The sequence below is a fragment of the Triticum aestivum genome, chromosome 3D (genome assembly GCF_018294505.1).
Source record: "Triticum aestivum cultivar Chinese Spring chromosome 3D, IWGSC CS RefSeq v2.1, whole genome shotgun sequence".
Lineage (NCBI taxonomy): Eukaryota > Viridiplantae > Streptophyta > Magnoliopsida > Poales > Poaceae > Triticum > Triticum aestivum.
Genome location: NC_057802.1, coordinates 590,068,984 through 590,083,587, shown reverse-complemented (window position 1 = coordinate 590,083,587; position 14,604 = coordinate 590,068,984). Strand labels below are relative to the sequence as shown.

Below are 14,604 nucleotides of genomic sequence, written 5' to 3'. Positions count from 1 at the left end.
AGACAAAGGGATCTGTCGCAGCCGGCCGTAAACTAGTGTAGTGTATCCGTGTCGTGGGAGTGGAGCTTCGCACGACCGTACGTGCACATAGTTTTACCTTTTTAGTTGAAATGTATCCAAAATGTAACTATTTTCGTTCAGTTTGTATGAAATCCGTCATGTTTATATCAAATCCGGCCTTGTTTGCATGAATTTCATCCGGTTTTTGAAAAAGAGTTTGAAATGTATGCGGTTACGGTAGGATGGCATCCTCCTGCATCCATGTGCGCGGACTGGTCCCCCTCCCCCCCCCTCCCTGTCCGCGGACGGGTGCGGGCGGAAATTTGCGGGCTGCCATTGGAGATGCCCTTAAAGCTGCGGTATATATCCGGTTTATAGTGTCCGGACTGTTTGTGCTAACTTTTGTCGTCTAATAGGGACTCATCGGTCCGCGAAGGGGTCCAGACGTCTGTTTTTCAACAAAACCAAGACAAACATGGGGAGCTATACCAGAGTCCGGACATACACTTAACCAACAAAAAGCCACCATGTGGTCCTCCTTTCTTTTCTCGCGCATGCATGGTCCGCTCTCCTCTCTCTTCCCCCAACCAGACAAATAAGGATTAATTTGTGAATAGCTTTGAATGGTTCCCTCCGGGATCATGTCCGTGGACCACGTTCGTATATAAAAATGAACATATACGGGAGATATTTGCAGGTCAGCTTTGAAGATGCCCTTAGCTGGCAGGTGCTTCTGGATGCGCCTTGTAATATCCGGTGTCATTTTTTCGTACATTAAATTTTGTGATTTGAACTTGTTCCAAGCAAAGTAATTTCATTTAATTCTGCTCATCTAGAAGAAATTTCACCGAATTCTGCTTGTCTACAGGGGAGCTGCATGATTAGAATTTGTTCTAAGCAAAAGAATTTCATCAAATTTTGCGCATCTGCAGGGGAGCTAGAACCACGAGGTTCTGGTGCTACGACCCGCCGACGGCGATTGTAATGGGTGCTCCTACCCTTGCTCGGTGGAGCTGCAACCGCTGGGCGGAGCAGTTAGAACCACGGGGCAGCGGTGCTGCGGCCCATCAACGGCGACTCAATGTGGTGCGACAACCCTTGCTGAGTGGAGCCGCAACCGTTGGGTAGCGGAGCTGCAATTCTTGTCAGGCGGAGCTACAGACCACACGACAACGCAGATGTGTGCTGCAATCCCTGCCCGGGAGCTGCAACCATGGGGCGACGGAGCTGATGACAGCTAACTAAGCGGATGAGTGTTGCAACCTATCCGATAGAGCTGCAACTGTTTGGTGACGGAGCTACGAGGCCGCCGACTACCGGAATGGTACCCCAATGTTGGCTACGGCGAGCGACGTTGCCGCAACGAGGGAAGACGCGTGTTGACGACGTCGCGACTCTCGTCTTGCACATGTTGTAGGGTTCAGTTGCAGGGTTGAATCTAGTGGTGGTGTGCCAAGCTTTGCCGACGCGCACCCGCACGGGGATGGGGGGGGGGGGGGGGGGGGGGTTGCAAGCACGGTTCTGCAAAAGATGGCTACAGAGTGGCGATCATGTTCATAGAGTGGGCAACGTGGCGGGAAAAAGGATGAGAACAAGATGGGCAATCTGATCGAACGATTTCGGAGCATGCCATTCGATGGCCTAAGAGCATCTACAACGGGATCTCTTAAACTACCCCAAACGTTCGGTGCGGACAGCCCGGTTAATTCGGAAACGGGAGAGGGTGTCATGACTTGTAATATCCCAGTTCCAAAAATTTTACATACATTTGTAAATGTTTTCGACAAATTTGTGCATTTGTATTTCAGTTCCACCTATTGTACAAGTAAAATCGAACGCTGTGTTCCCTACCTAATTAATCTCCATTAATCTCTAATCCAAAACGATCTAAGCTCATTAGCTAATTATATTATTGCGAAGACAGCAGCAGCCTGGCCGGCGACGGGAAGATCCTCCTCTTGCTGCGCTCGGAGATGGTCTCCAGCCTCGGCGACCACGACCGGTCCTTCGCGCCGACGAGCTGCGCGTAGTGCCGCTTCAGCTCCGGCGTGCTGCACAGCTCCGTCGCGGACGCAGCCACCTTGCCCGACCCGCGCCGGCCGGCAGCGTCGCCGTTGCCGTTGCCGCCGTCGCAGGTGATGACCTTCTCGATGAACTGCGGCAGGACCCGGATGAGCGCCGCGGCGCCGTCCTCGCCGCCCTTGACGTACTCGAACGGGCACTGGCCGGGGCCGGCGAGCTGCACCGTCTTCCTGCCCCCCGGCGAGGCCGACAGCGACGCGAGCGTGGCCGCGGTGAGCACGGCCGCCTTGCCGCCGGGGGAGGGGGAGGAGAGGAGGCGCCGGGGGAGCACGAAGTAGGTCCGGCCGGGCAGCAGCCGCTCCCCCGGCGACGCGACGGGGACCGGGAGGCCGACGAAGAAGGAGTCGGCCGGGCAGACCACGTGGTCCGCCGGGAGCAGCTCGGCCGTCACGTCCGCTGCCGTGCAGGGGAGGCCACCGCTGCCCTCGCCCTCGCCCTCCTCGTCGTCGGAGACCGGCAGCGCCCTCGTCCGCCCGCCCCAGTACACCAGCCTGGCCGCCGCGGGCGCCTCAGCGGCCGCCGGCATGCTCACGCACGGAGACAGCCCGTTGCCCATGGCGGGAGAAGGGGACTGTATAGCGCCTTCGAGAAGCTTCTAGACGATGGAGGGAGAGATGGGTGAGATGAGATGAGATGAGCTGGGTGGGCAGTGAGCACGAGAATTGCGGCATGTGGATCTGAGGGGGAGGCGTATATGTATTCCCTCCCTCCGGGCTCTCGCCATGGTTGGACGGGGGTTTGACCTCGGAAGTTGGACGATTCAACGGGAGCTGCCGCTGAGCGGGCAATGGCCAGCTGGTCGTTCCGTGCACACGTGCTTGTTTATTCATTTTCGGTTTTGTATTACGGCCGGTCGGGTGGCCGTGGCTGGGTCAATGGTCAAAGCGGACGGCCATGGAGACGGGAGGAGAACGGGAGTGGTTAAAAGAGACGACGTGGCGGGTCCTTACTGGGTCATTAGAGGATGTGGGGTAGTGGGAGGTGCGAACTGCGAATTGTTCTCCCTCGTGGCCAGCTCGCTCGAGGGGGCGGTGTTGCGCGTGCGTGCGTGCGGAACGTTGGTGTTGGTGTGGCTGGGTTGGACCGGGGCCTGGATCCACCCACATCGACCTGGCAAATTTTGCTCTCTACTTTTGCCAGCCACTGCTTCAGTCTACTGCACCGACGCCGACGTGTGATCTGTACACAGCATATATGACATTGCTGCGCGTGCGTGCGTGCATGTGGCAGAGATATCGTGCCCACGCTGCGCCAGGGTAGCTCGAGGCAACACGTCGGCCCACGCTCCTCCTCGGCCAATTTTTGTTTTTCATTTTTATTTTTGAAACGCGGCCCTCGGCTAATTTCCCCGTCTGCTGTTTCACATGGCCGATCGACATACAGTCCGTCGACGGCATCTAGCCCTCTGTCCGTGCGCGTTCTCGTCAGTCAAACTAATCCTGTTGCCGACTGTTCTCTCCCAACCCATTCCTGGGCACCAGCGCATCCTCGGAACGGCTAAACCTATGTATGGGCTTGCGTGCAACCTCGTTCGTTCTTGGTTTCGGCCGCCTACAAGTTATACTCCTACTACTGACATCCTCTTCTTCTTCTGTTTTCGAAAGGATAATAAGTCGTACTCCCTCTGATCTAAAAATACCTTGGTTTCCAAAACGGAAATCCACTTTGGCTCATAGGTGTATAATATACACCTATTGTCTAAATACATATTTTAAAAAGTTAAAAAAAATCAAGAAAAAATCATGCGTGTAAATACGGACATTAGATTCTTTTTTGACTCCCTCTCGGGTCGCCTCCCCCGCGGGCGACTCGGGAGGGCTCAGCCGCCGCCGCCGCCTAGTCCCTCCAGCGCCCTTCTCCTCCTCCGCCGCTGCCGATGGTCGGCGCCGGGCAAAGCCCGTGCGTGCGACGGCGCCGGCGGAGGGTCTCTCCTCCCGTTCCCGGATCCGCGGCGGCGCGGGCGTCCTGATCTGCGGGGTGCGGCCCTCCCGACGATGCGGCGGATCCCGGAGGCGGCGGACTTGCGGCGGTGCACGGGTGGTCACAAAAAATGTCTTTTCTCACCGAAATTTTGTGTGTGAACATAGGATGTTCGGATGTACACGTGGGATTTTTTCTCGAATTTTTTAACATTTTGAAATGTGTTTATTGTACATATTTCATAATAGGTGTATCTACACATAGGAGCCAAAACGCCACTCTCGGTTCAAAATGGCAACACAGTCGAAAAATAGGCCAAGAGGAAAAGACGACCACCCCCCCCCCCCCACACACACACACCGCGCGACTGAGCCTTGGAGCAGCCTATCTGTTGCCGCCTCCAGTGTGCTTGGAGGTGTCCTGCGTGAGAAGGTGCCTGCGGTTGCTCCGGGGCCGCCAGAGGAGTTACGTCCGTAGGCGGAAGGACCCAATCTGGGTTTCTGGAGGCCTGCGGTGGAAGGGTACTTGCTGCGTGCGACACCGGAGCAGACGTTGGGCGTGGGGGCGGACGTTGGGGCTGTGGGGCCGGCAGCCGCCAGGCGTGTGTCTGCGATGGTGGTTTGGCTCGGATTGGTGGTTGGAAGTGGAGCGCCGGGTGAAGAACTTGCTGCCGATTCTTGGGCCAGGGCAGGCGACAGCGACGCCTGTGGGCGCCGCTCCCTTCTTGAAGGCGTCGTTGAGGTATTCCTGGTCGCTCCACTACACAAGGATGCTTGGCGGAAACCCTTGATACCCTAGGATCGAACGATGATGGCGACGTGTGTCGGACCTCTTGGGGCATCGTTCCAGGAGCTCCTTACCGGCCAGAGGGACCAACGATAAGTGGGGATGTCGTTCTTACTGCTTGGTTATGTCCGTCCGGCATTGAGGGCGGTTTGGCTTCTATGGCAACGATGACGGTGGTGAGCATTGTCCGAGGCGTGGCATTGGTCATGGTAGTTGGCTCTTCTCCGGCATGTCGTGAGATTGCCTCGGCTGCTTGTTGTTGTGAAGTCGAAGCTGTGGTGGGGAGCCACCGTGGCGTACGATGACGGGCGATATGTGATCTGTTCAGTGATCTTCCGTGGCGCCAACCTTGCTTAGTTCTTCAATGGAGTCGGAGCTGCGTTGTCTTGCTGTGGGTGGATGTGTTCCACCTTGTAAGTGTAGTTTTGTTCTACAACCAATAGGGTTGACGTTCTTCTATTTTTCTTTGATCTTCGGATCCTTCGCATGTTGTTCTTCCGCTGCTTCCTACTAAATCTAATTGAAGCAAGCAATTTGCTGGATCTTTAAAAAAATGGGATATACTTATTTTTGAATCGGAGGGAGCACTATTTTGTTCTTAACATGACGAGACCAAACTACTACTAGCACGTCCAACCATCCAAGTAGCATGTTTGGTGATTTTCTGCAGTGCAACTTTGCATAGTTTTCCTTCTTAGTTCTTCATCTGAATCAAAGTTGCATTATCTTACCGAAAGAGTTTTTCACCTCGCTTTATATATAAAGCAAATGACCAGAGTCACAAAGTTCCAAAAGTTGCATTATCTTTGTCATGGATATCTTAGTGATTCGCATGATCATTATATGTCTTCGCAGAGCCTCTTCGGAGTGGGTTGGGTCGGTGGTTGTCTGCAACGAAGTGAGCGTCGTTTGCTAGGGGTAAAGGAAGGCGGATGATGGTGCTTGGGATGAAGTGATGACGATGACAACAATGTGCTACCGTGACGAGGCTTTCTCCGCAATGGTATGTGATATTAAGGGTAGACCAAAACTCATAGCTCACAAGTTTAACGAATGTTCGATAGTTCGCTTGTCAAGCTCGTAGCTTGCTTCTTAATGAACGGAGCATCACCGATTTGAGCTTGTCAAACTTACCGAGTTTCACGAGCGCCCCATTAAACTCGTTAGTATACATCACAACACATATTCTTATCTTATGTGACGGCCTTTTTGTGGCACCTCAACTTGTCTATTCAATCTAATCGACCCAACCTAGCCTATATGATACAACAAACTACCGGAACTATTTTCTGCAGTCATCATCTTCCTTTCAAAAAATCACCCACATCATCTCGTAGGCCATAACATGTTGTAGTCGTTAACGATCGCTCGCAAGCTATAAACTAAAACAAACCCGAGCGGAGTTTTTTGCTTGCATCCTACCCCAGGTCCGTCGGTGTTCTCCTCGTCAAACTAATCAACCTTTGCTTCTCCGCCGCAAAAGTTAAAAACTAACAATAGGACAAAATACTAATCTTGCTGCTGACCGTCCTCGCTGAACCACTACTCCTGGGCACCCCCAGCCAGACCAGTCAGTCTTGTACGTAGGCAGGTCCAACTATGGCTCGTTGTTCTTTGGTTTGGGCCCCGTGCAACCATCTTTTCCGGTTTCGCCGGGACAGGTATACTTGAATAGTGCTGCTGCTGCTGCTACAGCTTGCTTTTACGCGACGTCACAGGAAACGGAAAGGTGGCCGTTTGTTTGACCAGCACAGAGACAGAGACAGAGACAGAATGTGCGCGGCGCAATGCCGGAAAGGTTCGATCGATAGTGCTTCGTGAGGCGTGCAGTGGCAAGCAAAGCGTACCCGTAAGCTGATGGATAAAGCTATCTATCTACTCCATAGAAGATTAGTAGTAAAGCAGTCTACGGTGACAGTTTAGAGGGTGCTTGATACGTTTTAGTCTCATGACTAAAAGTAGTGGGACTAAAACTTGCTAGCCTCACTCATGCTTGATCCAAGTACTAAAGAGACTAAAATCAAGTTAATGAGCATTTATTATCCTCCAAACCCTTCAATCACGGAAGAGGAGTTAAATGAGGAGAGAGGACTAATCCACATTTCAGTAGGGGTACCCTTAACTAAATTTTTTTAGTCTTAAGACTAGTTTTAGCCCCTCTTTAATCAGGGATGCTTAGAACTTAAACCGGGATGGATTCGGGCCGGGCTACGTGCCGTCCAACTCCGTACCGCACCGCCGCCGACGGCCGGCCGGACAGTTTTTTAGGACCAGGCCTCTGTATCAGTATAATACATGCAGCCATTTTATTAATTATTCATAAAAATCATATAAAGTAATACATCAATAAATCTGAAACCACTATCTAGTCAACACTTGTTGCTATTCCTATCCCTTTGATGAAGGGGTGCCGAATGTCCGAGTCAAATACCAAACAGACATCACACCAAAGTATAACATCCAAAACCGGATGCCCTAGCCTAGCCACATACCAGGAATGGGTCACACACCAGACCGGCGCACTCTCAGTCTCTCAGTCTCAGAGTCTGCCGCCGCCATCTTCCACCGGTCCATCTCCAGAGCAGGAACTGACACATCGACCTTGCCTGGCTTGCCGTCGACGCCACCACGGCGCCAGACAACGACACCATCCTGCACGTATCCGTCCACACACGCCCGTCGCCGAACCTCCACAGTGCCATGCCACCGGGATCCGCCGTCAGCCTTGTGGTAGATGTAACACCGCTCCTCCTCTTGTCCATTCCAGTCAGCACTTGCTCCAAAATGATGCCCCCAAGCGGGACAACAGCATCGAAGGAGCCATCATAGTCTGATCCGGTACACCCAGATCTAGGGTTTCCGCCGGAGCATCACGAGTGGGATGCCACGACCTGCAACAACGATGCCTCGAGAAGGGAACAACGTCACAGATGCTGCCATCATCCGCCATGACCGTAGTCGGCGCGATTTTCACTGGAAGGCACGGCCCCCGATCTCGCAGCTGACTAGAACCGTACGGAGCCTCGCTGCAAAGACGAAAGCCGCTGTCAGCACGTCAGCGGGGAGCCTCCAGCCGCCACTCACCGGCTGGAAAAAAAAAAAACCACGCCGGGGCGGACCTGGATAGGACGCCAGATCCGCGGCTTCGCACAGACTCCACCGAGGGGAAGAGCACCATGCTGGCCATGGATCTAGCCGCCGCCGCACAGGCAAGGGGGGCGCGAGGGGGTGACCAGTGAGTTCTCGGATTGGCCTGCCGGACAGGTAGTTTCAGGATTCAGCCGCGGCGGTCCGTCAACCATTCCAGCCGATCGAGTGAGTCCATCCATGGATCGACCACCACGAGCATTTCAAACTAGCCTGAAAGTTTTGTTTTGAAATAATCATAAGCTACAGATGGATATTAGAATGACGGAGCTGTTTCTGACGACGCCGTTTGCGGTGACCACGCCGCGCACACTGTATTGCATAGCCGATCCACAGTCCGCCATCGGTCAATTAATCTTGTTTGCTGGCTGTTCTTGCTGAACTAATCTTGTTTGCTGGCTGTTCTTGCTGAACTACTCCTAGGCACCGGTCAGCTTTCAACGCAGCCAAAACTATGGGCGTGTTGCCTTGTTGTTCTCTAATTTGGGCGCCTACAGGTTATACTCTTCTAGTACTATTTCCCCCCATTTTATGCGAGGACAAGTCATACATTTTGTTTTAAAAAGAATAGGCATTTTAATAGTACTCCCTCCATTTTATAATGTAGTATGCCCACGCTTTTTGAGATTTAATTTTGATCATAAATTTAGCCAATATGAACGACAGGGCGGGAACATGACAGATACCTTTGAATTCGTATTCAAAAAAAGTTTTCAAAGGTATAATTTTCAGTAAAATGATTTATGCATTATTTGTCTAACTTATGATCAAAATTGAATCTTGAAAAGGTGGACACTATATTATAGAAATGAAGGGAATATTTGTTTTTGCATGACGCTGCCGAACTGCTCCTGGCAAGAGACAAAGTGGACCGTTTGACCAGTCCACTACACATGTCTGCACCGCAAAATCGGAAACAATGGTGCTTCTAGAACACATCCAAGTGGCAAGCATATCCGTAACCATCGGTCGACGGTGACAGTAGGAGCATCTCCAGCTGATGAATCAGTCGACGGTGACAGTAGGACCATCTCTTATTGATCCCATAAAAACTTTTTCAATAAATGGTTAATGAAGGTGTCCTAATGATTTAGAAAATGTTTGCTGATGAAGCGCTTTAGCTGATTCCAATAAATCTACCTAGTAATTTTTTTATTTCTTTTTAAACTTGTATATACAAACGGTGTATGCATGTCTATTCTATCAACATAATAATTCAAATAATTATATTTCGGGCACATGTCATTGGACATCATTTCAGATCTATCATAATTCAAATAATTTATAGAGAAGTTATTGACCAAGGAAGGCCAATGCTACTGCTTGGGATGAAGTGATGACAATGACACCAATGTGCTACCTTGATGAGGCTTTCTCCGTAAAATCGGAAACAATGGTGCTTCTAGATCACACCAAGTGGCAAGCATATCTGTAACCACATGCTACTACGGATAAATCAGTCGCGGTGACAGTAGGAGCATCTCCTGCTGATCCCATCAGAACTTTTTCAATAAATGGTTAATGAAGCTGTCCTAATAATTTAGGAAATGTTTGCTGATGAAGCGCTTTAGCAGATTCCAATAGATCTACCGAGTAATTTGTTTTTTGATTTCTTTTTAAACTTGTATATAAAAATGGCGTATGCATGTCTATTCTATTAACATAATAATTCAAATAATTATATTTCAGATCTACAATTGATGAATGTATATTTAGATATTCAAATGCAAATTTGAACATAACAGATGGTCCAAAGTCCAAACTATTCAAAGTAAATAGAAAAAATGATCCAAGTCATTCGAAGTAAAACAATTTGTAGAAGTTATTGACCAAGGACCGCCCGCAAATACTCAACAAGATCATCATGCCAATCGGTTTCCGATCCGTCGATGCATTTCAATAAATTATCATTGTTCATCCCTCTCTGACTCAACAGGTGGTATATAAATTTTGTTCCCCTCATTCTCATAACGAAAGTGTTGCAGCGCTCCTCCTCTATAATCCTTGTTATGCAGGATCACGCATGCGGTCATGATGCGTCACGGATCCTTTGGTGTCAGAATATTGCAAGGCCACGAAAAATGGCGAAGTTAGGGTCGTTTCACTAGTGCAGAACCGGGCTTTAGCGCCGGTTCGTAAGGGCCTTTAGTGCCGGTTCTGCAACCGGCACTAAAGAGTGGAGACTAAAGGCCCGCCCCCCTTTACTACCGGTTCGGCACGAACCGGCGCTAAAGTGCCACCACGTGGCACGAGCCAGGCCCGAGTGCTGGTAGACCATTAGTACCGGTTGGTAGCACCAACCGGTACTAAATGTTTGGGGGGGGGGGGTTTGGTTTTAATTTTTTATTTTTTCATTAATTTTGTGTTTTCCATTTAATTCTTTTTTGTTTGCTGGTATTTTACGATACTACATATTGTACACGTTATGCATATATATAAATATATTTTCTCGTAGAACCGATCACACACACACACACACACACACACACACACACACACACACACACACACACACACATATATATATATATATATATATATATATATATATATATATATATAATCGAATGTCTCACAACCACATTAATTATTCACACATACACATGTATATATATACAATTTCTCCTACATGTTGCCTTGGTGCCTTCGGAGCACGATGACAAGTGGTTCATGGGGCGGTAGCGGGTAATAGTATTCTCCTTTGGGATCTATGACCTGGTCGAGCAAAAATCCCGCTATTTCCTCTTGAAGTGCTCGTATGCGCTCCTCTGGTAGGAGCTGGTCCCGCACCTCTTTGAACTGTTAAGAAGGAGATCAATATGCATGTGTATTAGTTGTGTGACTAGATATCGACAATCATGTAAGATTTGTGAATAGTGTTCTGGCAAACGTACCCAGTCCTGTCTATCAGATCTGCTCCTTTCGGACGCCATCATGCGAATGTTCTCGCAAACGTAGTATGCACACACTTCAGTCCCCGGCGCTTGCTTCAGGGCCTTTACGAGAATAAAATTTAATCAGATAATAATTAATCAAGCATGTTAATTAATTGATGGTATTGAAACAAGAATTAAAGATATGGTAGCTAGCTAGCTAGTACTACTTAATTACTTACCTTGGGTCGATACCAACATAGCTTTTGTCGCCATTTTCCTGGAGTCACCTTGATGTACTTTGCCCAAGCCCTGCCCGCCGACAAAGAAAATTAATAAAGGGGTTATTAAAAATAGTTCATATCAGGAAATGACGAACTTAATAGGCCGAGATATAGTTAATAATGATTGAAATTACCTGTTGACTATCCCCTTCACGATGCTGTAGTCACTATCTTTTTTAAGTAGTGAGTCCAGTACTTCAACTTTTCCTTCGTCAACTTTAATGTCTAAGAAGATCCAGTGGAAGCTGCATGCGCATACGTTTGCATGTATAAATTAAGCGGGCATGTGCATAACACCAATCAACTATAACCCTAAACCCTATACACTTATTAACATCTAGCTAGTAAGCAAAAACAGAATTTGTAGTATAAGACAGTGTGACTCACTCGAAGTTGTAAGGAAGTAGTATATCTTCATTGCTATTGAGGCGCTTCAAGAACTCTAGCATGCATTTCTCTACATCTTGTCTACACCATTCCAATTTCCATGTGTATTCATTAACGGTATTTGGGTCAATGAACCCAATGCCATAGCGTCCAATTTTTTTCATTTCATACATCTTCATCCTGCATAATACCACAGAAAAGAATATATAGTGAGGATATATAATTACAGGTAATTAATGATCAATCAATGAGCATTAGAGTTAGCTTGAGACTTAAATTATAGAAAGAAATCACTTACAGACAATAGCAACTGACGATAGATTTGTCGAGTGCATCTTGATTGAATAACTGAAATAGTTCTGAATACTCAACGGACAGAGCTTTCTTATTGAAGTAATGATCTTCCTCGACTTGCACCATGAGGGACTCTCGATTGGAAATCTTGGTAATTTTCATGTACCAATCATGCAATTCATACATTCTCGTTGGGAGGTTCTTGACCTCCTCGGGCTCGACCAAAGCTTGGCCCCGGACATATTTCCGTTTTATTTTCTCCTCTCTAAGCAGAGACATGGGCTCGATCTCGAGTTGTCCAACAGTGATCTTGAGCATTTCAGCTTGCATTATATGCTCCTCGGTTATTACCACATCGCCCAGCTCGGGAACGTAAACGGTTTACCCATAATAATATTGGGCGCGCGTACTCTCATGTGTTGTTGGCACAACAAGCGGGAGGGGGGGGGGTCGATTGCGCCGCCTGTTCTCCCAGCTGGGGAACGGTTTTCTCACATTTTTTGACAGCTGCTTGTTGGCTCGAGCTCGAGCTCGCTTCTTTCTGTAGTCGTGCTCGATGTGCCTTCCTGATTTGGCGCTCATAGTCTGAGTCAACAGGCTTGGGAGCTGGTGGTCTAGCCATACGAATGAAGTGGTCAATCTTTTCCTCAGGCACTTTCTCCCTCGGCGGCGTTGCCGGTTTTGGTCAAAAATGAGCGTCCACTTCGGCCCGCACTATTGCATCGTTTTGCTCATCGGTCATGTCGTAAGGCCTGTGAGGAAGAGGAGCGAGGCTGCTTGGACCATATTTATATCTCTTGTCTCCGCCTGTACTTTCTGTACTACCTCGACTCGTACTGCTACGCACCATAGCTGCGGCGTGTCTCTTCTGCGATTGCTTAGGCGGCGGAGACGGCTGACATGGCTTAGTTGGAGCAGGAGGAGTGGTCTGACGCTGTGCCGGACTTGAAGCAGGAGGTGTGGCCTGACACGGTGTCGGACTTGAAGCGGGAGGTGTGGCCTGACGCTGTGCCGGACTTGAAGCAGGAGGTGTGGCCTGACACGGTGTCAGACTTGAAACAGGAGGAGTGGCCTGACACTGTGCCGGACTTGAAGCAGGAGTCTGCTCACGCGTTCGTGGACTTGGAGGAGCGGGAGTCTGCTGACACGGTGGTGGACTTCGAGGAGGAGTCGGCAGACGCGGTGTCGGTGGACTTTGAAAGATGATGCAATCCTTTCTCCATAGGATGATACGATGTATGGCCTCTCCCAGTGTGTGCTCGTCGTCACCTCCAGAAATGTCAAGATCTAGCCCCGAATATGGGTCCACCACCTCATCAACCAAGACACGAGCATAGCCCTCTGGAATCGGGGCGCAATGGAAGGTTGCTTCGGGGGTAATTGTAAAAGCAACGACGTCCGCCACCTTCATGGATATGTTCTTCATTTTGAAGTGTAGCTCACAGTTAGTGTTCTCTATGATGTCATCCAGAGGGTATGTATCCAGCAGTGCGTCGCCCGGGGCGGAACCAACGCTGCTTCTCGGCATGGATGGGACGGTGCTATCCAATGCTGGATGATCATCCGCTTGCTGCTGCCGCTGCTGAGACCCCCTTTCCTGGCTAAGTGAGTCGATCTGCTGCTGCTGCTGCTGGAATTTGAGTGCCAAGTCCGCGTGCCTTGCTTCTAGGCCTTGAAGGCGTTCCGCGTCCTGCTTCCTCTGCTCCTCCTCCAGCTTCCTCTTCTTCTCCTCCTCCATCTTCTTTCTTGCACGGGTCCTGTAGTCGTCGTTCCATTTCGAAAAGCCCTCATACCAGGGAATAACGCCCTTGCCTCATGTTCTTCCCGGGTGTTCAGGATTTCCCAGGGCGCGCGTAAGCTCGTCGTTCTCTCTGTTGGGCGTGAACACCCCCTTTCGAGCATCTTCTATTGCATCAAGTAACTTTTGTTCTGCTCCTTTTAGACTTGCCTTCTTCGAAACCAGGCCTGTCTTCGGGTCCAACGCCCCCCATGCGCATAGAACCAAGTTCTGCACCTGGGGGGCTAGCTCCTAGTAATTGGAGTGACCCCTGCATCCTCCATCTCTTGCTCAGACTTATCCCACTTAGGCATTGCCACCGCGTAGCCACCTGGACCCAGCCTATGGAACTGCGTCTTTTTTGCGGCATTGGCCTTGTTTTTTCTCGACCGTTCCTTAGATAATTCTGATTCCTTGAATTTCACGAAAGCGGGCCAGTGTTCTCTTTGCTTCTCCAGTGTTCCCTTGAATTCTGGAGTCTTCCTTTCTGCAGTGAGGTAGTTGGCCCATACAGTTTTCTTGTGGGTGTTGAATGCAATTGCCATCTTCTTAAGAGCAGCGTCCTTCACTTTCTGCACATCTGCATCAGTGAAATAATCTGGTAGGGTGAAATGTTCCATCAGAGATTCCCAAAGCTTTTGTTTTGCTGTGTCGTCGACCCAAGTAACATTTGGACGTTTAGTTTTTGGCTCTTTCCATTCTTGAATGGAGATTGGGAGTTGGTCCTTCACAAGAACTCCGCACTGACGAACAAACTTGTTCGCAATGTTCTTAGGCGTGAGGGGTTCGCCACTAGCTTTGATGGAATCGATGTTGTACTTTACACCCTCCTTCAACTTTTTGCCCGGGCCGCGCTTTGTCCTGTTGTCTGTAGAAGCATATTTGCTCGATCCGGAGGGCTGAAAGAAGAAAGATCGATTCGTTAATATATCTTCAAATAAAAAAACATGTGATGATCACTAGATGCCTGCTTATATAAATATACCTCGCCGGTAGTCTTTGTTATTTCAAGATCAACATTGTATTCGTCATCATAATCATTGTCTGCGTCATC

The 14,604-nt window shown here is 49.4% G+C and overlaps 1 protein-coding gene across 1 annotated transcript; it reads right to left on the bottom strand.

Moving 5' to 3' along the window:
* Positions 1–1,775: 1,775 nt before the first annotated feature.
* On the bottom strand, positions 1,776–2,783 carry LOC123075700 (uncharacterized). The gene has a single exon (XM_044498245.1). It carries the CDS (start codon positions 2,636–2,638, stop codon positions 1,910–1,912), a length of 729 nt encoding a protein of 242 aa, XP_044354180.1. The 5' UTR covers positions 2,639–2,783; the 3' UTR covers positions 1,776–1,909.
* Positions 2,784–14,604: the final 11,821 nt, after the last annotated feature.